Source organism: Scyliorhinus canicula, chromosome 22 (genome assembly GCF_902713615.1).
Source record: "Scyliorhinus canicula chromosome 22, sScyCan1.1, whole genome shotgun sequence".
Classification (NCBI taxonomy): Eukaryota; Metazoa; Chordata; class Chondrichthyes; order Carcharhiniformes; family Scyliorhinidae; genus Scyliorhinus; species Scyliorhinus canicula.
Genome location: NC_052167.1, coordinates 13,682,300 through 13,705,728, shown reverse-complemented (window position 1 = coordinate 13,705,728; position 23,429 = coordinate 13,682,300). Strand labels below are relative to the sequence as shown.

General features: G+C 44.5%; 1 protein-coding gene across 26 annotated transcripts in view; it reads right to left on the bottom strand.

Annotated features, from left to right (window-relative positions):
• kcnma1a (potassium large conductance calcium-activated channel, subfamily M, alpha member 1a) overlaps window positions 1-23,429 on the bottom strand; it is an 838,366-nt gene that overhangs the window by 42,004 nt on the left and 772,933 nt on the right. For 15 of the 26 annotated variants that reach the window (XM_038783288.1, XM_038783287.1, XM_038783293.1 and 12 more), the window contains 2 exons: window positions 14,204-14,287; window positions 12,233-12,363 (listed from right to left, as the gene is read on the bottom strand). In XM_038783288.1, coding sequence (XP_038639216.1) covers window positions 12,233-12,363; window positions 14,204-14,287 — 215 coding nt within the window. The remainder of the gene's footprint in view (window positions 1-12,232; window positions 12,364-14,203; window positions 14,288-23,429) is intronic. The other 11 variants (XM_038783296.1, XM_038783298.1, XM_038783299.1 and 8 more) reach the window with 1 other exon arrangement.

Here is a 23,429-nt window from a genome sequence, read left to right as displayed (position 1 = left end):
TTGTAATGATTAATTCCCTCTATAATTGCTGTTACTGGCGATGCAAAGTCTCCCTCTCTCAGCGTTAACTTCACAACCAATATGAGGCTGAGAAAGATACAAAAGTAGAAGACTCTGGACAGGTTTAAAGCCTGTACAAACTCGAGTGCCTTTTTTCCTCATCACTGATTCAGCTGGGAACAGCCTTTATGCTGAGAATGTCGCTGCGCATTACCACATGTATGCTCTCACAGTCCTCCCCTGCTATCACTTCCTGCAGCTTTACGACATGAGCTGACAGAAATCAGACTTAAGTATGTATCAATTAAACATTTTGATTATTTTTTAAATAAATGGATGATGAGGGTAAAGTCCCAGGTGGTCTTGTTTAAAACACTCAAGTGTGCTGGCAAGCACAATTTATTAGGTGCACAGCTACTTCAAGATGACAGCCTGCCAGCATCTATAACCATTCCATCCTGTCAGGTAAACAATCAGTCCTAGAAATATTTACTTAATGTCAATATAATAAATTCAAGCTTCATTAAAGATGATTGTTTTAGTGAAGGAGGCACTGTCCCTTTTACGGGCCTCCATGGACCTTGTTTAATAGCACAGAATCTGTACAACATCCTCATTACAGAATGCTCCGGCTTTCTCACAAAGTTGCAAGGACTCCCAAAACCATTTATGCTTTTTCTTAAAAAGACCTGCAAGGTTACAGGGCACAGTTCGATGGGCAGCAGCAGCCTTCAGCTGTTTCGCCCCTATTTGTTTGGAGAGGGGGTGGGAGTGAGAGATGGTCCTAACTGCAAGCTGCACAGCCCAATTCCGTATCAACTTGGCGCTGCCCGAGGGCAGCACGGTGGCACAGTGGTTAGCATTGCTGCCTACGGCGCTGAGGACCCGGGTTCGAATCCCGGCCCTGGGTCACTGTCCGTGTGGAGTTTGCACATTCTCCCCGTGTCTGCGTGGGTTTCACCCCCACAACCCAAAAAGATGTGCAGGATAGGTGGATTGGCCATGCTAAATTGCCCCTTAATTGGAAAAAATAATTGGGTACTCTAAATTTATAAAAAAAAAACTTGGCGCTGCCCGCCTTGGCGTCGAGATAACACCATTGAATCTCGCGAAAGGCCTCTCACGTGTTTCGCGATGCTCGAGACATCTCGCGAGATTCAACCGAGGCGTCAACCAGGCGCTGTTTAGTACTGGTCCACACAAATGTGGACGAGGCATAACGCCATTGGGGGAGTTTCCCAGGCCATTGGAGACTCCTGGGTGGCTGGGGAATGGCAGGATGGCCTCCTGACTCTCCTTCTGGCACCCAGGCATCTTAGTACTGCCAGCCTGGCACCATGGCACTGCCAGGCAGCACTGCCGAGATCAGGACCTGGGGGGGGGGGGGGGGGGGGGCATGCCCATGAAAGGAGAGGATGAGAGGGGATTATGAAGGATGGGAGACCCTTCAGCTCACTTAGAGATCGAGACAGCCTTTCAAAATGGTGGTCCGATCCCTCAGGAGCCAGTCTGACCGGCGGGTTCATCTTCCTGGTGAAGAAAACATTTGGGGAAAAACTCCCCAAGACTCTGCCTACTGGCAATTCTACCTGGGCACCCTGGCAGTGCCAGGCCAGCACTCAAGTGGCACTGCCAGTATGCCAGGGTTCCTGGGTGGAACCAACAGGACCAGGGTATCAACCTTCCCAGAGGCCTTGCACCTGGGGGCTTCTGAACCTCTGTTCAACAAAGAACACAAGCTCCGCAAGTTCCGCTCCATCTGGTCCCCATTTGTGGAGGGACACATCCCAACGCCTCAGGTACCTTGGAAATCTGCACATTAAAGTGAGACTAGCTTTCCTGGTCTAATGTGCAGATTTACCAAAAGGTGATCCCGGCCACTCGCAAGATTGCCTTAGATTTGACAAGGCGTTGCGAGCCAGGTAGATCCTGGCAGTAGTGTCCCCCGGATTCTTTCAGCAATGCTGCAATGCGGCACGCTGCTTTTCGTGGGCTGTTCTTCGATTGCACCCTACGTTTGGGTGAATAGCGGTACAGATCTGACCCAAACAGCCAGTGAGGAATACCCCGCCAAACCCGCCCAAAATGTCGCTCAGAGATTGTTTGGGTGAATTCTGCCAGTAGACTCCCCAGTAGGAATTTCTATTTGACGAGTGTATGAGACCCCTCCCAGAATTTCTTTCTAAGCAAGAGCTGTGCAGATAAACTGCTGTGTCCAAAAAATTGTCCTCGGGAAGGGTGGGGGGAAACAACAATTCTTTTAAAAACTGCTTACTTATTGCTCTTTTGTTTAAAAGAAACTAATTATTCTGCTGCTAAATTAAGGTGTCAGGTGAAAATACAAGGTCTAATTATTGCTAGCTAAACAGGTCAGTAAGAGTTTAATTGCTGTTTGGGTAAGAACGGGGGAAAATGCACAGAAGCAACCAAGCATTAAATGACTGTTTAAAAACAAGGCGAAAGTCAAAGGCCCACAGGACTAAAGTGAGATGTTTGGCGTGTAATGGAGTAAACACGTGCACATGCATGTTAAAGACTACTTAGCTGTGCTTTTGATTAACATGTTAAAGGAGGCTGACTCACACACTAAAAAAGACCTGAGATGGGGACATGACGATTCCCGGCCATGTTGTGCCTGGCGCAAGTCAGGAGAATTCTGGTAGAGGCCTGAAATGGGATTTGTGCCGGGTTCCAAACAGCTTCAGATGCACCCGGCCCGCTCCAACTGGTGTGACCAGGGTCAACTGATCACAGCTCTTTTGCATTGATGTTAATCCCATTGTAAGATTAAAGCTGAATGCAGTGGCTTCATGGCACTGGTGGGGGGAGGTTGCACGTCGGGGATCTCATGGGTCGTGAAGCCTGCTTTCTTTCATGTTTAACGCTGCATAACAGGGCAAAGCACAGCCAAAGCCCGCCTGTCCTAAAGTCCTAAACAGCACGGTAGCATGGTGGTTAGCATAAATGCTTCGCAGCTCCAGGGTCCCAGGTTCGATTCCCGGCTGGGTCACCGTCTGTGCGGAGTCTGCACGTCCTCCCCGTGTGTGCGTGGGTTTCCTCCGGGTGCTCCAGTTTCCTCCCACTGTCGAAAGATGTGTGGGTTAGGTGGAATGGCCATGCTAAATTGCCCGTAGTGTCCTAAAAAGTAAGGTTAAGGGGGGGGGGTTGTTGGGTTACGGGTATAGGGTGGATACGTGGGTTTGAGTAGGGTGATCATTGCTCGGCACAACATCGAGGGCCGAAGGGCCTGTTCTGTGCTGTACTGTTCTATGTTCTCTCATAGGACAGAGCCATTCTGCAGTTTGTTTCTTGAAGAAGCATTTCACTCCCCTTGAAATTTTAATAGGCTCTGCAGTTTCAATGTTGCAGTTTGCCCTCTTTTATCCCTTTATACTTGGTTGCTTACATTCAATTTCACACCCCATTGACTTTTAAGAGCCTCTTGATTGACAGCTGAATGCTATGTCAAAGGAGGGTAGTTTTGTTTGTTTTTATAGCACTTCAAGGTCAATTAACTGAAGTGTTTCCTCTTTTAAGCAGGTGTCCTATCTGACTGCATTTTTTCTATTGTGGATTTTTTCTACTCCAAAGTGTTTCCAAGAAAGATCAGGTGCTCTGCCTGACAGCAACTTTTTAGACTAGATCTTTTTCAGCCTCTGATGCCTGAACAGCATGCTTGCACTGGAGGTACTTTTCCACCATAGAAGCAACTCACTCCACTCAGACACTAAAGTGCAAGGGTTTCTTAATGAGGACTTTCTCGCAGTCACTGTTGAACACTCTGGATGGACGTAATCACCATGAATGGGGCCTCCCGGATGGTCAGGTACATGGCTGGACAGTGCCCTGACACTGCGCCCTGGCAGTGCCAACCTGCCAGTGCAAGGTTTGCGGTACCAGGGAGCGGTGCAGAGGGACATGGCTTGAAGGGGGGCCTTTGGAGACCCCATAGCGGGCTGTTTCTCACTTCGGGGGTGGGAGGGCTGATGACAGTTCTTGGGAGGGGGAATCTTTGCCAGCAAGAAGGAAGGGAAGGTTTACTGCCGGGTTATTCTTTTATTTAAAAAAAAAAGGGTTTCCCAGGGTCTTTTTCTTCTTTTTATTAAGGGGCAATTTAGTGTGGCCAATCCACCGACACTGCACATCTTTGGGTTGTGGGGGTGAGACCCACACAGACACAGGGAGAATGTGCAAACTCCTCATGTACAGTGACCCAGGGCCGGGATCCAACCCGGGGCCTCGGCGTCATGAGGTAGCAGTGCTAACCACCGTGCCGCCCGCTGTAGGGTTATACGGAGATCGAGGTGTACTTTAAAAGGGGTGTCCCGATCTCTGGGGATCCGACCTTTGGATCCAACTCATCACATTTTTGGCATGAATCACCCCTGGCTCCAAAATAATTGCTCAGTGTGGGTGGATAGCGATCTGGATTGCGCCGAATCACCCGGCGGGAATTGTTTCCCGCTGAAGACCACACTTAGAAACCTTTAGGGACAACTGGGTCCCAGACCTGCTTTTAACCTGGGGTTATGATCGTACTGGATGGGGAGTGTGGGGTGCAATACCAGAGGGAAAACCCTGCGGGGAGTTCCTTGTGAGACCAAGGCCATTTTAAGTCATGGCCTCTTTTGAATAGTCCAGCAACAATGACTCCTGCCACAACCAGTGGAAATGATATCATAGATAGCAGGTGGGAGTGGAAAATCAGATGGGAGATCTGTGATCATCTGGGGATCGAAGGGAACAATCTCTGCTATAAGGTTAGTGTTAAGAGTTGGGCAAGTGGACGGGTTGGGGCCTCCCAGTGCGCTCACAGTGATCGGTCAGAAGGACAACATTTGGTATCACAATCCTCTGCAGTTAAAATTAGATTGCAGTGGCATCTACATCGTCAGGCTGCGCCCTTCGAATTTCAAGTAGGCCATCGAGTGCTCAGGGCAGATTGCTCTTTCAACAAATGACTTTCCTGACAAATGAGTGTTGGGTAAAAACGCATCAGGAACACTGTGTAACTACTCCTTCACTCCATCCTGGTTATCATGTTAACTGTCCCTTAGCCCAGTTCACCCTAGCCTAGTTGTGTTAAAATTGGAGACCACCGTTCAATGCTGCTAACTCTGCGAACTCTCCAGAAATATCGAATTCCCAACCTTGTGTTATTACCAAAAGTTTCTGTTCGGCGAAAATCGATTTTCTATTGCGCTTAATTTCAAAGACACTTCAACACTGCTCTTTTTGAAAAATGAAGTCAGGATTGTAAAATCCACCCATTCCACAAGCAAAACATATCCCTGTTAATCACAGTGATGCCAATCTTGCAGCACTCGTTTTTGACACCCATGATTGATTGCGAAATGGAGTAACTAGCGTTGCAAGAGAGGTGTCACCAAAAGCGATACCCCTGCCATCTGAGGCAGGACCTGTAGAATACAGATCTATGGCTTCACTCATACACTTTGCAACAGTGACTGAAAGCAAATTGCATTCAGAGTGGAGTGATTTTGCTAAATCGCATCTTTCAGTGGAAGCAAGTGGAGCTAGTGGCTACCAAACAGATAAAAACTCTGGTTTAAACTCCGCTTGCAAAGATACAAAGTATTGTCCTTTTCCTTTTCTTTCCTTTATAAGGCTACTACATTCACTAACACTTTAGCTTTGACTGTAATCCACTTCCATCCCCACCTTTGATGGACGGTGAGGTTCAGGTTAAAATCCTGAATGTCGAGATCGAAGCATCAAAACTAACTACCGTAATAGTAATACAGCCGATTTGATTCATGTACTGGGTGACAATCCTTCCAAATGTAGGCATGATCCATTTATGATTCAAAGGTCAAGATACGATGAAACACATTTAAGGTCAGGGGTGGGATGGGTGTCCTGACCAGACAGGCCAGAAGAGGCCCAGCTAAGTTATAAAACTGTGTTTGTCATTGAACTCCTTGTAGTTCCTCTCCAGGACCCTCTAAGTCCATAGGCTTTCCCAGCACGAGTCTCCCCCCTCCCTCCCACCTCACCACAATCCTGGGGATTTCCCCACGAACAGCCTGCTGCATTGTAAATATTTTTAAAAAATCAACAGCCTCCCTCTCCCATTGCCATTGAGGGAAACCCGTCCAAGCAAATCCTCCCCGTCCCACCAACTAAGTAGCCAATTGGGCTTGTGTAGTGCTCAATCTATCTGAATGGAGCTCGGGCATTAAGATCGGCAGGGAGTTCCCATCCCCGACTTTGCTGCATTAATCGACCTTTCTGTCCACCCCCCCCCCCCCCCCCCCCCCCCCCGCCCGTCTCACCCTGCCCCATAAAAATGGACATTTTTGTACCTGGATGAGGAACTCTCAGCATACACACTGCAAAGCGTCAGGGCAAATCTCCAGCTCAGAGGGCTGCAGGGAGTAGAGTTAGAAACATTTCAACTGATCACAGCTTTCAGAAGGGAACTTTCTCCTGGTGAGTGGTTAAGAACCAAACCCTTGGGGCTAGTGGGCTATCTTAACCTGCCATTTTGAGAAACTTTCTCTGTTAACTTCAATCCAGCTTCTGTTAACTTCAATCCAGCTTGGCCACTTCATGTTATGATTTCAGCTGCTCTCTGGATATGCTGACTCTGATGGCTACCTACTTTCCAAGGAAGTTCACCCATTTTATAATATGGTCAGTTCTACAGACTCTGTTGTCACTCAGGTTCTTCTCTTCATCAACACAGTGGATTCTTCTTTCTTTTTCAGTCTTTTTCCCTTTATTTTTTTGAAATTTGTTCAGCCTTATTTTTTTATGACCAAGCTCGAATCCTTGACTGACGTTTTTGATCAGGTCTGGCCATGGACCTCCATCTTCTCTCCCTTGGACAGTCCATCATGGTCGAGGTTGATTTGCTTCCACTCTGGGGTGGTGGGTTCTGCAGTGGCTGGATAGTCCAATCTTGGATCCGCAGACTCTGCCACAGGTTTGGCAGATGATGTTTGATGAGGTGGGTGGGGCGCTCCAGATTCTACTCTCTCTTTCCACTGTTTACGCTTGGCCTCCACGTGTTCCACTCTACGACGCTCGAGATGTTTGGTGCCTTTGAGGATGCTTCTTCTCCGGTTTGTGCATTCTAAGGCGAGCAATTCCCACGTGTTGATGGGGATGTTGCATTTACCTAGGGAGGCTTTCAGAGTGTCCTTGTAGCCCTCTGCCCTCATAGTGATCACTTGCCATTGCGGAGCTCGGAGTAGAGCACTTGTTTTGGGAGTCTTGTATCGGGCAGTGGACAATGGGGCCTGCCCATCACAACTGGTTGAGCGTGGCCAGTGCCTCGATACTGGCGATTTGGCCTGGGAACGGACGTTCACATTGGTACGCCTATCCGATCAGTGGATTTGCAGGATTTTTCAGAGGCAACGTTGATGACATCGCTCCAGGGATTTGAGATGTCTGCTGTACATTGTCCATGTTTCTGATGCACACAGGAGGGCAGGGACCACGGCTTCTCTGTAGACCGTGAACTTGACGCTGGGTTCGAGGTCACGGTCTTCAAACACTCTGTTCCTCAGGCGTCCGAAGACTGCACTGGCGCATTGGAGTTGCTGCTGGATTTCGTCGACAATGTCTCCTCGGTCGAGAGGAGGCTCCTGGGGTATGGGAACTGATCGACATTGTCCAGGGGCACTCCGTGGATCTTGGATGGACGGGGGGGGGGGGGGGGGCAGTTTTGTATGGCAGGACGGGGCTGGTCGAGAACCTTTGTTTTCTGGATGTTTAGAGGCCCATTCTCTCATATGCCTCGACAAATGCATTGGCCTCCATATGCTCTGGTGGAGTCCTTGAGCCTCCATGTCTGTAATGGAGCTTTCCAATTAGACAATCTCCAACTGTGCCTTCAATTTAGGCACATTTCTCTCAGGTCAGGGTTCAGTGTCTTTAGATTTTCAAACCTTAGGATTCCAGAGTCCTTTTCCAGCTGCTCTGGGGTTGTTCATTTAGTTGCCACATGTCGGATGTCTTTGGTAGCTCACAAAGAGTTCTGGAGATTTGTATGTTTGAACATAAACCATTTATTGTTAAACAATACATATGCCAAGTACTGCTATGCATGGGTACTGCCTCCATGATGGCCCCTTCTGGACTCTGCTCAACAATCTACTATCATCCGACTCTCCACACAATACCTGGGGCAATCCATTCACGGTACAGTGCCACATTAATCCTTGCTCTGCTGATCACCTTTATAATACAATGGCAGCTACCCTTTAAGGGCAAATGAAACACCTACATTCAGCCCTGTTATATGCAAAAAGCCATTTATGCCACAACATTGCTTCATCAGCAAGAGCAAGTCAACCATATTGACAAAGAGCTATCCGGACTTGAAACATTAGCTCCTTTCCTTCTTCACAGATGCTGTCAGACCTGAAGAGATTGCCCAGCATTTTCTGTTTTCCTTTCAGATTCCAGCATCTGCAGTAATTTTGCTTTTATTTAAGACAACATATGAGGTGAGAGATGATTTGGCCCTGAGTGGTTGCGCCCCTGTTGGCAATGCCAACTGTACTTTAAATGGTATCTTGTCTGAAGACTGCTAGCAATGAGATACAAAAGAAGTGAAAATTGTACAAACATAAAAAATGTTTTTCAATATACAGGATTTTCCTTACTTCATTTTGAACTGTGAAGCGGGGGGAGGTAGGGAGAGAAAAACAACATAGGTCCCGTGAAAGTTATTTGACTGCAGTCCGCTAGCAGCCATCTTAATCTGCCCCTGCCTAGAGAAGCCAGAAACCATCTGTCATGATCTATAATCGACAGGAACTTCCATAGTTCTAAAAGTTGGAACAAGTGAGACTCACCAGAAATTTCTGACGCTTAAGGGAAGCAAATGAGAACAAGATCACCCGATTTTATTTTGGGAACGAGCGGTGGGAAATTTAGCTTGCCATGCTCAGCCAGTAAAAACAATGATCAGCTCCAGGGACTGTTTTGTGATTATAAGTGAATTACAGACCCACGGCTCTTAGTGAAGCAAGCTCAGCATTAACATGTGGTAGCTATCTGTGATTTTGACAATGCTGTCAACCGGGATGATAGATGAGAGCTGTCTGTTAATCATCAACACCTTTGTTCAACGTGAAATGTTGCCTGAATGATGTTTTGTTCGAGCTGTTTTTCAAAACGGAGAGAGGGGCCAAATTGAGACATCAAACCAGCAGACTATTTCAATGCCCAGAAATCCATATCCTCCTTGCTGGCACCTTTTCGGCCACATCAGCCAACAAAAAGGGCATTACTCCAGTGCCATACCCACAAGCCCACATAGCGTTCAAGGATTGTTATTTGGGGAGCTTGGTGCTGCAATGACCTTGTTAAGTCATCTAATGTGCTCAGTACAGCTCCATTTGATGGCAATGTATGTGAAAAGTGTGTTGACAGAAACTTCACTTGGCTGATACTGCAGCAAGTTGGACTGTCTGATCAATCTGACAGATTCATTTATAAACTTTCGCCTATTAGTGCAACTTGGATTCAACTTAAATTTGCATCTGGTGCCAACGCTGGATTTATGAATTCGCTTTTTTTGTTGTTGTTGTTGCATGGTACGTTACTTCGCATTTCTCGCAGCGAATTATTTCATATTGAATCTCAGGAGTGGTGGAAAAGGCGTTGGAAATAGTGCAGTGTTTTCTTTCAAAGAAAACATCTCCACAGCACATACACCAAGTTATTTTAATATTTCATGCTCAAGTTCACAAATTAAGGATCTCTCTGCCTTTTGCTTTCAAATCCACATGAATTTGTAACCTCAGTGCTCTCACACAGTATAAACTAAAGATCGTCTCTAATGCCAGAATAATGGGGCTATACTTCACAAATTGTCAGTTGCATTTACATTTATGTTAAATGGAAATGAAACCATGTCCGCTCTGCTCACTGGAGAGCACTAAACATCCCTGATCTGAGGCTGCAGTAAATTTTGAAGAGCGAAGGAAGATCCCATCCATTATATCCAGTTCCTTATTATTCATATTTAGCATTGTGTTCCAAAGCTGCTTCTCCTTTTTCTTTTGTCGTACTATTGCTAGTGCAGGGTTTTACTCACACTACCTCACCTTATTGGTAATTGAACAACAGCTTGTAGATAGGTGGCACCTTTAAAATAAGGTTTAGGGAGTAAACGCCAGAACTTAGAGGCTTGGCGACAGATGGCATAGCCAGCAACGGCACAGCGATTTAATTTAGGGATGTTGAAGTGGACGGAATTAGATCACACATATTGCAGGATTGTGGGGCTGGAGGGAGATTACAGAAACAGGGAGAGATGAGGCTAATGAGGTGTGTGAAAACTAAGATGAGAACTTTAAAATGGAGGCATTGCGTAATCAGAAGTCAACATAGGACTGCGGGTACGAGTTACTAGGTGCAAATGAGAACACAGGTGGGAAAGTTTTGGATGAACCCCAGTTTACAGGGGTTAGAATGTGACAGACCAGTCAGGAGTGTGTTAGAATATAGAGGTAAAAGGGCAAGGTTGAGGGTTTCAACCGCAGATAAACTGAGGCAGGGATGGAGAAGGGCAATGTTTTGAAGGCGGCACAGATATGTTGGTTGGAAACTAATTTCGGGGATCAAGTATGACACCAAGGTTGCGAGCAGTATGGTACAGCCTCAGACATTTGAAGGGCAAGCTTAGCAAGATTCTCTTTAGTCTTGTGAAATATGCTTGCTTTAAATTCTTTCATTCGCCACCTTAAGCTGCTTCACTATCCCTCTAACTCTCTCTTCTTTCACGTTGCTCCCTGTAACCTTCCTCTGTGCCCAAGCTTTTGATTCCCTGCCCTATTACCTGTCCTTGCGTGGTAAATTTTGTCTGACATTGCTCCTGTGAGGCACCTTGGGATATTTCAAAAGGCGCTATACAAATGCAAGTTGCTATTGGTGTTGAATGTCCTGTGCGCGCTGGGAAAGCCTTAAATGGCTGCTGAATGAAATATTTAATGTTCGGCAAAGTCAGGCCTTATCCTGACACTTTGAGAGGATTGGCTGTCAAAGGTGACTCTTCCAGCCATTACATTTCAGCTACATTGGAGCACTTAGCTAACGGTGTTCCATTATTTCAGAAATCCATTCAGTAAAAATCACCGGTTGCCTTAACTGTGGTTGGCTCTTATTATTTTGAAGAGATGCTTTGAAAGCTTTTGATCGTTTTCAAAGTAACCCCAGCTTTCTTATACTCGGGTGCTTTATTTTGAGCAAACAAGTGCCGCCCTTAAAAAAGCAGGTTTTGTTACAATCAAAGGCTCAAAGGATCGATCTGGCAGTATATTTAGCACAGTTCAAGAGCACCATAAAAACTTTACACTTCAATACTTTTACAGCAAACAGTGTTAAACGAACAGACCCATTAAACCCCACAATTTGCATCAATTCCGAAGGAGCTTTTGGCTTCAAGTTGATGTGAACCAGTAGCAAACTGCAACACTGATGCAATGTTGTCCAAATTGGACTGAGACCAGCAGTATGAATGGGCCTAGAGGAGGTGGGCTCTCACACTGCTTCAGCATCCCAGCTGCTGAAATATAACAGCGGCTAGCGTGAAGGGAATTCCAAACATCTCCCTGGTGGTTGAAATCACTGCTGGGGAAGCTTCTCAAAAAAAACTTTATTTCCACCTTTCAATGTGAGTAACTAACCCTTCGGCTCTTAGTTACCATTAAAATGTAACTGCCGTTTCAAAGCCTGTAAGCAGAGCTAAAGACCTCCAGCTTCCTGGTCAAGGAACAGTATGACGCCAGCTGTACAACTTGCGTTGCTGATCCCTTAACACTTGGACCAGGTAATTACCTCAAGACTGCTATTTGTAATATCACACTGCACCCATAAAGACAACAACACTGATATTTTCATATAAAAGGACCAGCTATATAAAACAAAATGCTTCTTAATTAATAGACGGGACGCATTCACTTCACGTGCAGTTCTACATTGTAACTTGCAGTTCACTCCGGCTGCCTTGAATTATAGCACACTTATTAAAACACGCAGCATGTGAGATCTTCTAAATGCCCAAAGGCTTGACCAAATCCTGCTAAGCTTTGGGTTTAAAAGACCAATGGATCTGTCAATGAGTGATTTATAAGAAAGGTTGTATTTTTAAAAACTGCATATCAGATGGAGCCTGTGAATTCAAGCGCAAGCAATGGACAGGAAAGACCGATCATGAAGAAGAAAAGCACGTCGGCCTGCTTTTACTTACAGCACTCATTAGGGAGTCCAACACACTGACAGCAAATGCTGTCCCGCACGCGAATGGCTGTGTCAAATACAACTCAGTATCTGGGTCATCATCATCATCTTGGTCCAAAAATTGAACGTTCGAGTCATTCACTGGAAAGATCAAAAGGAAAGGCAACAAGTTATCAACACACATTGGTCAAGGGAGGGACATGAATACACGATGGAAGCCATTGAACAGTCAAACAGCAGCTTGAGGAGATTGGAAATTGTAATCTCTGAACTTTTTGCTCAAAATTATTTTCATGGGACGAGGGATAGAGTGGGTTAGGATGGAGGAGGAATCTTGTAAGGGATCTAGTTTGAGGGCTATGGTGACGGCAGCATTGCCAATGGCTCCGAGTAGGTATTCAGGAAGCCCAGTGGTAACGCCGCTGTGCGAGAATCATGGGTTTGAGGACGGGGGGGGGGGGGGGGGGGGGGGGGGGGGGGTGGGGGGGGAGGATAGTGTATACATGAGGTGGAGGGAAGTGGGGCTGGTCAAGGTGAGGGATTTGTATTTGGAGGAGCTAAGGGAGAGGGTAGAGCTGCCGAGGGGTAGTGAGTTCAAGTATTTACAGGTAAGGGACTTTGCATGAAAGGTCTGGAAGGGGTTCCCTAGATTGCCGGGAAACACCCTGCTGGAGCGACTGCTGCTTCCGGATGTGGGAGGGGAGGGAAGAATTGGGGATATATATGTGGCTGGGGGAGCAGAGAGGCGAGCGGGTGGTGAAGATCAAGGAGAAATGGGAAGCAGAGTTGGGAATGGAGATCAATTGGGGAGTATGGAGTGAGGCACTGCGAAGGGTAAACGGGACCTCCTCGTGTGCAAGGATGAGCCTGATACAGTTTAAGGTGGTGCACAGGGTGCATATGACTCGGGTGAGAATGAGTGGGTTCTTTCAGGGGGTAGCAGATGAGTGAGAGGTGTGGACGGGGGCCAGCGAATCATGCACACATGTTTGTGGTTGTGAAAAATCGGGAAGATTCTTCTGGGCGGGGGTGTTCGCGGTCTGAGCCAGGATAGTGGAGGAGGGAGTGGACCTGGACCCTTTGGTAGCGATATTTGGGGTTTCAGAGAAGCCGGAGCTCATGGAAAGGAGGAGGACGATGTTTTGACCTTCGCCTTTCTGATTGCACGGCGACAAATTTTGCTGGAGTGGCGTTCGGCATCGCCACCGGGGGTGGCAGCATGGTTGGGTGACCTGTACGACTTCCTGTGGTTAGAGAAGATAAAGTATGAGTTAAGGGGCTCAGCAGGGGAGTTTGGGAAAAGGCGGGGATGTTTGTGACCGTGTTTGAGGAGCTGTTCGTCGTGGGGGAGGGGGGGGGGGGGGGAAAAAGGAGAAAAGTCTGTGCAAACTTTATAGTTGATTGTTGGGAAGAATGTTTCCCGGGGCATTTATTTGCTGTAACCTAGTTTGATACAAGTTTGAATAAAATGCGTCTAAATTACTTTCATATTTCAGTGCAAAGTGCAAAGCGTAGCAAGCTAAGTAGAAGTTATTCTTTCTTTGGTAACCCCTGAACTCTGCCTTCAGAGTAAATCTAGCAAAAATAAACAGTTTGAAAGAAGGTTTGATCTGAAGTCTTGTTTTGATTTTTTTTTCCTTTCCCCCCCCCCCTCTTTTCAGACTTGTTGTAAGAGCTGTGGAAAGAACTGTCAATCAACGTGACAGAGGGTGATGAATAGGCTGAAGCTGCAGAAATGAACTGCAAGCAAAATACTATGGAAACAGCTGCAAGTACAGAACAGCGAGGCCAAAGGGCAAGAGATACTCTGTGAAAATAATAATTGTTAAAAATAAATTAGAAGGGCACAACTAAAGCCGCCAACTTCAACCATAGCCAGCAACAGAAAGACACCGAGACTGGAGAAATCTCTCAGCAAAATGAAAAGAAGAAGTGATGAGCGAAGAGAAACTGTGGACAAAAGGTGTAAGGGGCTGCTTACCCAACTCAGTTATCATTGGTATGTTGGCTCCAATGTTTTTTTCCTGACTGAATGAAACCAAAGGGAGCAATTTGCCAGGTTTAACTAATAATGAATAAGAAATTGGTAAGCAGTAGAGTCCAAAGACACAAGAAAGAGAACATACAGGTAATACTTTCAAGAGGCACCAAAATAGAGAACCAGCGCATTAAATATTTAGCACCACGAGAAACAGTTTCTAAGAACAGATTTTCATTAAATAGGTAATACATTAAACTAACAGGAAAGGTTTCTGTTTGAAGGCTTTAGGAACCACCTTTTAAAATATGTTAACCATTGGGAAAGGTTAATTTTTACAATTATTCTTCCAATTTTCTCTTTTCCTTTCTGGAAGACACTGGACATGTGGCTCCATAGCACCTTCCACCTTGCAGTGCCTCACCCAACCAGCAATTCATTGGTGGGCCCAGTAGGAAAAGCAGGAAGTTCAATTAGAGCGCTTCACAGCTAAAGCTCATCCCGGTTTTCATCCATGTCAACCTGTGAGTATTCCAACAAGGGGCACTGGAGAATGACCGGGAGCAGGGATACTGACCGACTCCTCCCCTTCCTAATCATGTCAGTTGAAATTTACTGACGAGAATTCCGCTGGGATCTTCCTGCTCTGTACAAGTCCTTTCCACAGCAGACAGTGCAATGGTCTTTTTCCAACCATTCGCATTTCTCTTCCCCCCCCCACACCCCCCACCACCACACTTCAGGAAATACAATACTTTTGCAGAAAGCGCTTGTTGTCCTTGAAAGAAAAACTTCAAAGAAGTTATTATTATGAAAATTACCATTGTCAGTTAGTTTCTGTCAGCAGAAATCACACATCACATATGTATAAACAACCCCTGCCAAAAGCGCAATATTTAATAGTCAGGTGCTCAGTGGCTTGCTTTGCTGCTGAGAATACAGATTGTGTGTGTGTCAGTTTATGCGAACTGGAGAAAAATACCATGCGTGCTTTCAGAGTGAGAGTATTTTGGGTTGAGAGCGTGCTATTTATTGTCCACACAATGTTGACATAAAGGGCTCACGTTGGAGAATGATTAAGTAATGGTGGCCTCATCACAGGAAAACATGCACGACCCTGGACATTCATCTGTGTCTACCAAAGGCGACCTCCTGTTTTGATAGAGAGATGCTTGGCTCATGTATCTGGGGTGTAATGAATTTTGCTTCTTCTGTTCAGGAGCCTCCTGGCTAAAATTCAACATGGAATAACGTGTCAACCTTGAATTTATTGGTGCCTGCGGCTGGTGCCAGCTGAACAGGTCTCTGATGAGACACTGAAGATCGCCTTTAATTATACATTTGATCACAATATAATGGAAGGACCGCACAATATCCTATAAGTCAAAATGAAATAATAATTGACAGTTTGTGAATGATCGCTTGTTAAATAATATTTGTTTATGATTGAGATAAGACAGCAGTTTTATTTGATTGGCCACGTCACTGAGCATCATAAAACATGAATTGCCTCCTCTTTAGATTCCACAGGTTGATTTCTTCAGAGGTCTTCTAGTGGGGGATGAAATATTGAACTCACTGAACACTGTTGATGTCCTTGAGTGAACATGCAATCCCATTACTCCAACGTGAACATATTTTGTCAAATGTGCAGTCGGTTGCCGTGGAAGAAAGGTTGCTTTGTGGCTCTCATTGCTTCAGTTGTGGGCATTAAAACTGCTGCAGAGCATCCAAATGTAGCAGTGATCAGAGATGAAAACGTAGCTCCCATTTTAATGTTACCAAACCAGGTGAGAAAGCTTTTGTAGCTCACTGGAGTGTGAAAACAGCAATTTGATGTCATTTAGCATCCCTGCAATCTTTGACAGGTGACAGGACCTGACGTCATCTCCATCATGTAAGATAGAGATGAGGTAAGTGCTGAAGCACAAGAGTGAATAGGTTTTGTATCGGCTTGTTCCTGTACATGCAATTATAGACAATATGTATTGAAGTTTGCGTAAACAACTGGGCTTACCAAAGGATTGCGATATAATTACTGTATGATAAAGAAAAGAGTGCTATCTGTTACACAATGTATCATTAATGCACCCATGCTGTACAATTGATCAGGTCATCAATTCACAAGTGATCGGGATTGTAGATACAAAGGACAATAAATCAATTGAAATAAAAAGTAAAAGGGGCAAGTTCACAAGGGAGGGGGTAATAGTGGACATATTTTTTCAGTTGCAGCCAGTCTGTTCGTAGGTGGATACGAAGATATCTGTGCATTGTAAAAAAGGGTCATCGTTAATTTTATCGTACGCATAGGGTCCAAGTTTTGGTCAACAAGAGATTAAATTTTGCTTATAGGCACTGAGGTTCATTGGCAAATAGCATTTGATATATTGGTAATATCACATTTCAGCATTCTTTGTCCATTTTCCCACAGAATGGATCTAGATGTGAGCTTTTTAAAAAAAAAATGTTTAGAGTTAAAATGTCGAGAGTTAAAGCTTGCTTTAAAAGGTTAACTTCTCAGGACAACTCCATGCTGGGATGTGAATCTAAAATGAGATGAAAGGAAGTTAACATGCTAGTCAGAAGTTGTTTTCTCCGGAGTCTAAACATTAAGCAAGTCAATGGTTTGTCACTGTAACTGATAAACGTCATACCTGTTCTGTTGACAAGGTTTGTTTTGATCTCTTCCTGACAGGTAAGAAGGTATTTCTTATTTTTATGGGAATGGGATGCTGTACAGGCAGAAGACTAGGAAACACAGAAGACTGCAGAGAGAGTAAGTTCTGGTCCCTTGACAGAATGTAAAGGGGTTTTCATTTTAAATTGGAGTAAAATGGCTGAGAGAAGATGAAGTTCATTATTTTAATATGTCATCATATAAAGCTGTTGAATGTGATTTTAACTTATTATAACTTATGTTCACCACACTGTGAAATAAAGCAACTTAGCGATTCAAACAAAGCATTGCTTCATCTCGTTTAACTTTGTCTTCCTTTACCGAGACAAAAGAAAAAAAACATGACATTCAGTCCAAATAACAAGGGGGCTTGATTATTAGATTGTGGATGAATGTACAAGTAAAAACAAGGGAATGTTAATCAACCCTCATACATGCTGGACTCCTTGACTGCTTCTGCAAGTGGCTGAAAGTAACTACAATAGACTGAATTTATAACAAGAAAATAAATTCAATCATAACAGTTACATCTCACTCCTTCAGTGTTTGATGAACTTTTCACCCTCATGAAATTGTCCTCAGGATGGAAGGATGACACGAGTCTAGAGATTCTGCACAAGAGCAGGATATCAAGAGGGTTTGAATAAAAACAAGCTACATTCGGTTTAAAGAATAACTTTGCTAGTTGACTTGCGCTATGCTGCCAAATGCAGGAGATGATGTTTCTGCTCAAGTATTCGAAAGGGAACTGGATCATTTACTGAGCCAGTGAAGAGCAGTGCAAGGCAGGATCAGGTCTGGAAGTGGCACAAAGAATATTGCTCAGACAAGGCCCCAAAACAGAGCCATGGGGATTGTCTGAACGGACTGGTCTGGTTCCTACATTCTCAAGTACTTAACATAGACCGGCAAAGTCAAGCTCCCATGGTTGATGAACAATGAGCAGCTTCTGCGAGAATACAGTGTCACTGAAGGAATGGTTTTCGCTAAACTTGCCGTATTCCAGTAAAAATAAAGTTCATCCTTCAGTCAGCTAACAAAAATAATTAGGAAGGAAAAGCTGCACCCCATTTTAGGCATCATTCAGTTAATTAAGAGCACATTTCACCTAATTACTGATTTTCTGGGAATTTGACCTGAAGAATAATATAAATATATTTTTTCTGGGGATTCTAAATTAAGCATCTTTTCTCCAAGAATAACCTGCTGATATTCCTTTGAAATATATTGTCTACTCTTGCCTTTCATGTTGTTTCTTAATTAGGTTCAAGCAACCTTTCATCTTAAGTTGATTTTCACTCTCTAATTTTTTTAATGACTTTTGAGAGACGCAGCTGCTCTGGAACTGAATATGCTTCACTTTCCAGTCAGCTGGAGCACAGGTAATGAGTTAAGAGGATGTAAAACTCCCTCTTATTCTGTCAACAATGGGAACTGACTGCCTGTGTGTGCTATCTATTGTAAAATCAAACTCTTGTCACTTCACTCCATCATTGAATGGAGTGAACCTCTCTCCACTATCATCAATAAAAGCCCCGTTACCGTTTTCAGAGCAGGGTTTCTACTTCTTGAATTGATTATTGCCATCGGGCTGAGACGGTCAGCTGGTATTGAATTATTGGTACTTTTTAGCCCACAGGAGACTAGTGGGGATGCCCAAACTCATTTTGCCTTGGATCTGTTAAAGTCAGTAAGTTTAAGGGGATTCCCGGTGATGGCGTGTGAAAGCACAAAAGGTGGCTCCACCAAGGGCTTTTTTTGATGCTTTTTTGCCTGATGTTTCGGGAGAGTTTGGGTTCTAATCCAGTAGATTAGTGTGGAGAACGGAAAGGTTATTGAGAGATGTCCAAACACCTCGTCCATAAAGGCCAACGGAAAGAAACCCATGGCTGGTAGCCCAAGAAAGGAATATGATGGAGAAAAGATGGCAGAGGAGGCCGCACCCATCACGCTGGGCACACTGGCTAGGGTGATGGCGCAGGAGTTGGAGAAGTTTGCTTTTATTGATGGATGGCCAATCTGAGCGACAAGGGAAGGAGATTAAAGAGTCATTTAAAGCCACAGTGAGGACGGGAGCAGCTGGGCAAAGCTGTGAAGGAGCAAGGGGCGCCGCTGCAGGGCGTGGAGGAGGCCTTATCAAGGCACAAGGATCAGCTTGGAAGCTGAGATGCTGCTCATGTCGGACAGGAATAAGGGCCCGAAGGCCAAAGTGGAAGATCTGGCGAACAGGTCGGTGCATGAAGCTCAGAGTGGTGAGCTTTCCGGAGGGAGTGGAGGGCCCGAGACCAACCGAGTATTTTTCAAATGTTCTATCAATTGCTGGGTGGGGGATGAAGTGTTTGCCGGAATTGGATAGGCTGCATCAAGCTCTGTGGCAGAAGCTGGGTCTGTACGAGGCACCACGGACGGTCATCGATTGATTGCACAGTTACCAGAGGAAGGAGCAGGTACTAGAGTGGGCCAAGAAGAGTCAATTGGGACAGACACACGGTGCACATATACAAGGACATTGGTACTGAACTGGCCAATAGCTTTCAATAAGGCCAAGGCGGTGCTGTACAATAAGGGTGTGCTGTTCAGGCTGGTGTAGCCAGTGAGGCTGAGAGTCATGCTGGACTCGAGGTATCTTTATTTCGAAACACCGGAGCAGGCTAAGGCCTTAATCAAGGACAAAGGACAAAGGACTGGGACTGGTTTGTGGAGAGCTGGTGGGTTTTTTTCTGTGTGTGCAAGTTAGGTTGGGGTGACTGCAAATATTGCAGTATAGTGTGTTATGTTTTGGCTCTTTTTCTTGGAAGGTGGTGGGGGGATATTTTCTTGGAGACTATGGTAGAGCGGGTGGATGGATATGGTAATTGGAGGGAGGGAGAAGCACGGTGGGGATGCTGGGATTGGGGCGAGGGAGAATGGGCCAGGGGGAATGGGGTTGTACGCCTGGTCGTTTTCTGGGCAGGACTTTGGGGTGGGAGACACCTTGCTAGCACTAAGAGGTAGGCAAGTGAACGGGAGTGGTGAGGGGCAGGGGCTGTGGCTTGTTGGGACAGATTGGCGAGGCTCGATGAGTCTAGAGGGCTTGTTTGGGAGGGGGAGGGGATTACTTGAGGCGGCAGGCTGTCTGCTGGATTGGGGGGGGGGAGATGGGGAGAGGAGGAGGTGGGGGATATAGGAGTTGGGACCAATGTTGGAGGAGGAGTTGTGGAGTGAGGTGCTACAGAGCGCGAACAATACGTCATTGAGTGCGAGACTTAGCCTTATTCAGCTAAAGGTAATGTTTCGAGCGCACCTCACTAAGGCGAGAATAAATCTTTTATTGAAGGGTGGAGGATAGGTGCGAGCTCTGCTCGGGAGTGTGGGGTCACACCACACAAGTTTTGACCCTGTTCTGGAAGTCCTTTTTGACACCCTGTCCCCTTTTGGCTACTTTTAGGGTTTCGGCTGTGCAGGAGTTGAAGATATAGGTTTATGAGGTTTGTTATGTTGTATAAAAAAATGGTAAAAGTTTAATAAAAACATTTCCAAAAAAAAGGTCAGTGAGATGAAGAGACTTCCATCTTTTCAATGTGGAGTGGTTTTAAACCTTGATCTCAAGGTGACGTCTTAGTCCAAGGTTTGTTCCGTGCCTCCTGAGTTTGGATCTTTGTCTTTACTGTTCAGCTCTAATTAGATTTCATGCTGCAAATTGCTGAATATTTGAGGACCTACTCCTACGAGTAAAATGTCAGCCTCATGTTAAACACACTGAATAATAGAGAAGTGAAATCAAGTGCATCTGACGTGGGATAAAAGATCAAAGAGCAATAAAGAGATCAAAATAAAAATTTGGGCTGAGGAAGAAAAGACAGAAAAGTAATGAAAAAGTGTAATATTCAAAACACCTTTAGCAATAATTTTCCACCTGTGGGAACAAGACTCCATAAATTCAACTGCTACCTTTGAGTGTCTAAGTCGAGTTTCATGCGAGGACCATAAAATCCCCAATTTGCAGCCCTACTGTTCTGCAGCAAATTTAATTTGGTAATACAGCGCAACGTCGTGTTGATTAGCTCCCATTTCGTGAGGCTAATGGTACAAATTATCCAGCAATTATCGGCGATTTTCTACACGAGGCACACCTCTTCCCACCGCACATTGCTGGGTTATTTATGCACAAATAACTGCGTGCACCTTATTTTCCAACAGAATCTGGGCCAATGGACTCACTATGCTACCCAGGCACCAGCTCATTAATGCAAAGACTCCAGAAGCTATTGTACCTCTAAAAGAAAGTCAAAAGGTTATTGTATGTTTTCATCATGATAACCAGGTTCCACACATGAAGGGAAAAAGGATTATTACAATTATAGCAGATTTCGTATGACATGTCTAATATATCCTAGACAGAGCCTTTATCATAACTAACTACAATTATCTCCTAGTGAACTTGCAGTAATCATGTCACAGTTGTTAACCTCTGGTGTAAATACTGACATAAATGACTGCACTTCAAAAAAAGTACTTCATTGTGTGAAACACTTAGGGACATTTCGGTGTGGGAAGCTTTTAAATGCAAGTCTTATAACTGTTGTGTGGAAGTGAATCAAGGATATGAAGCATAATGTCAGCGCCAGCACTGAAATCAGAAAAAAAAGTATGGAGGTGAAATGTTTTCTATTTGATTATGGGAGGATTGCAATACAGTATATATCGAAATAACAGTGTTATGTTAGCAAACAGTTTGCAAGGGGTTAAATCCATTAATATAGCTCCAAGCTATACTAGTTAGATCTAGATGAACCTGCACACCATTTTAGCTTGAGACAATTTAAGTTCATTTAAATATATTACAAATATCCAGACTGACTATATTAGGATGGCCTATTTATTTGTGGACCGCACATGGTTGTTGGAGGGATAGATGGTTTAATTGCTGATCGCAGCAAAGGGTCAATATATCAGGTTAGCCACCCATTTATACACCTCTTCCAATTTCTCTTCCCAGTGACGTGAATGGAAGGTAATTCGGAGAGGTTTATAATAAATGGCCAATTCGCCATCACCCATTTTCCTATGTCATTGTCATCTATTGTCATAACTTAAAATGGCCCCTGGTGCTTTGGTGTTGTGTTCATCAGAAAATAGAGAGCAAAGAATCACTTGGCCTGGAAATATCCTGAAGACCTAGGAAGAGAGACAAGTTCAAAGAGTGACAGTAGCTTACTCAAAGTAGTGCCAATCAGAGGAACCACTGGACAGAAGTTATATTTAGCCCATTAATAGGGACAGTTTAGCGTCATTTATTAATTCTACTTTACAAGGAATTTACTAAAAAGTGGGTTGTAATTCATTACAATCATTGCAGAGTGTGATGCGTGTGACATGTCATGCTGCCTTTGATCTCATCTCACTTGAGTGTTCATAGGGCCATCTTTCAGAAGATGGAAGAAGTGTGTGAGATGGCGCACCGCCGAGTATAGATTCCGGTTCGTAAACCAAGATGCCTTATTGCTTTAATATCTGTGTCACATCATCATATAACTAAAGATCAGTAAAGATCAACCTCAGATTGTAAAATTTCCAAGAGGCACATGTGTGAGAGATTGATAAAATTGGACCAGAGAGATATGGAACATCGACCTAAAATTTGTAACAATCCCATATTGTAAACATCAATTTGGCAGTAATTTTGCAAATATAAATGACAATCTCCAGATCGCACCATCAAACATAATCCATTTCCAGTGTGGGCTAGATTTTGTTGTGGCCATCATTACTCCACTGAAGCTGAAGCCTGCGAATGTATAGAATAACATGGAAACCTGTCAGTGAGTCTCTGCTCCACCATAGGGTGTACAGCTCAAGTCTCCACGGACTGCACTCCCCGTTGCAATTATGAATTGATGCCAATTCATGCCTTTGTTACCTCTAGATTTGACTATTTCAACACATTCCTGACTGATCTCCCACATTCTATCCTTGATTAATTTACATTCACCCAAACCTTGGCTGCTTGTGCCATAACACGCACTAGGTACCATTCACCCATCACCCCTGCGCTCACTGACCACTGGCTTCTGGTCAAACAATGTTGATTTAAAAATTTGTATCCTTGTGTTATGGACAGAATTGGTGTGGTCCTTTCCAGTCTGTAATCAGGATGTTTGTGTGCAAGGTGTGTTTATTTCCTAACCCGCAGACTGATTTTCCCTCATTTAAAATAAATTTCAACAGCATACCTTTTGTGATTTTAAAAGTAAGGAAGGTTATTTATTATCACACAATTTCCTTGGACGCTTAAAACACAATGTCTCGATCACTCTTTTCCCTCACAACTTCACACATGCAAAGATTAGATACAGATGAAGTTAAAATCATAATTATAAAAATGGAATTTAGAACTCAGTCTCTGTGCTGGTGCAGGTCTGATGTCTTAATACATCAAGGATTTTTAGAAACATATAATTCTCATGAAGCTGCAAAGCCTCTTGTAGACAAATAGTCAGGAGATTTGTTTTGAAGGAGGGCTTGGAAACTGGGACAAGTTTGGTATTTTGGGGTGCATTAGAAAACTTT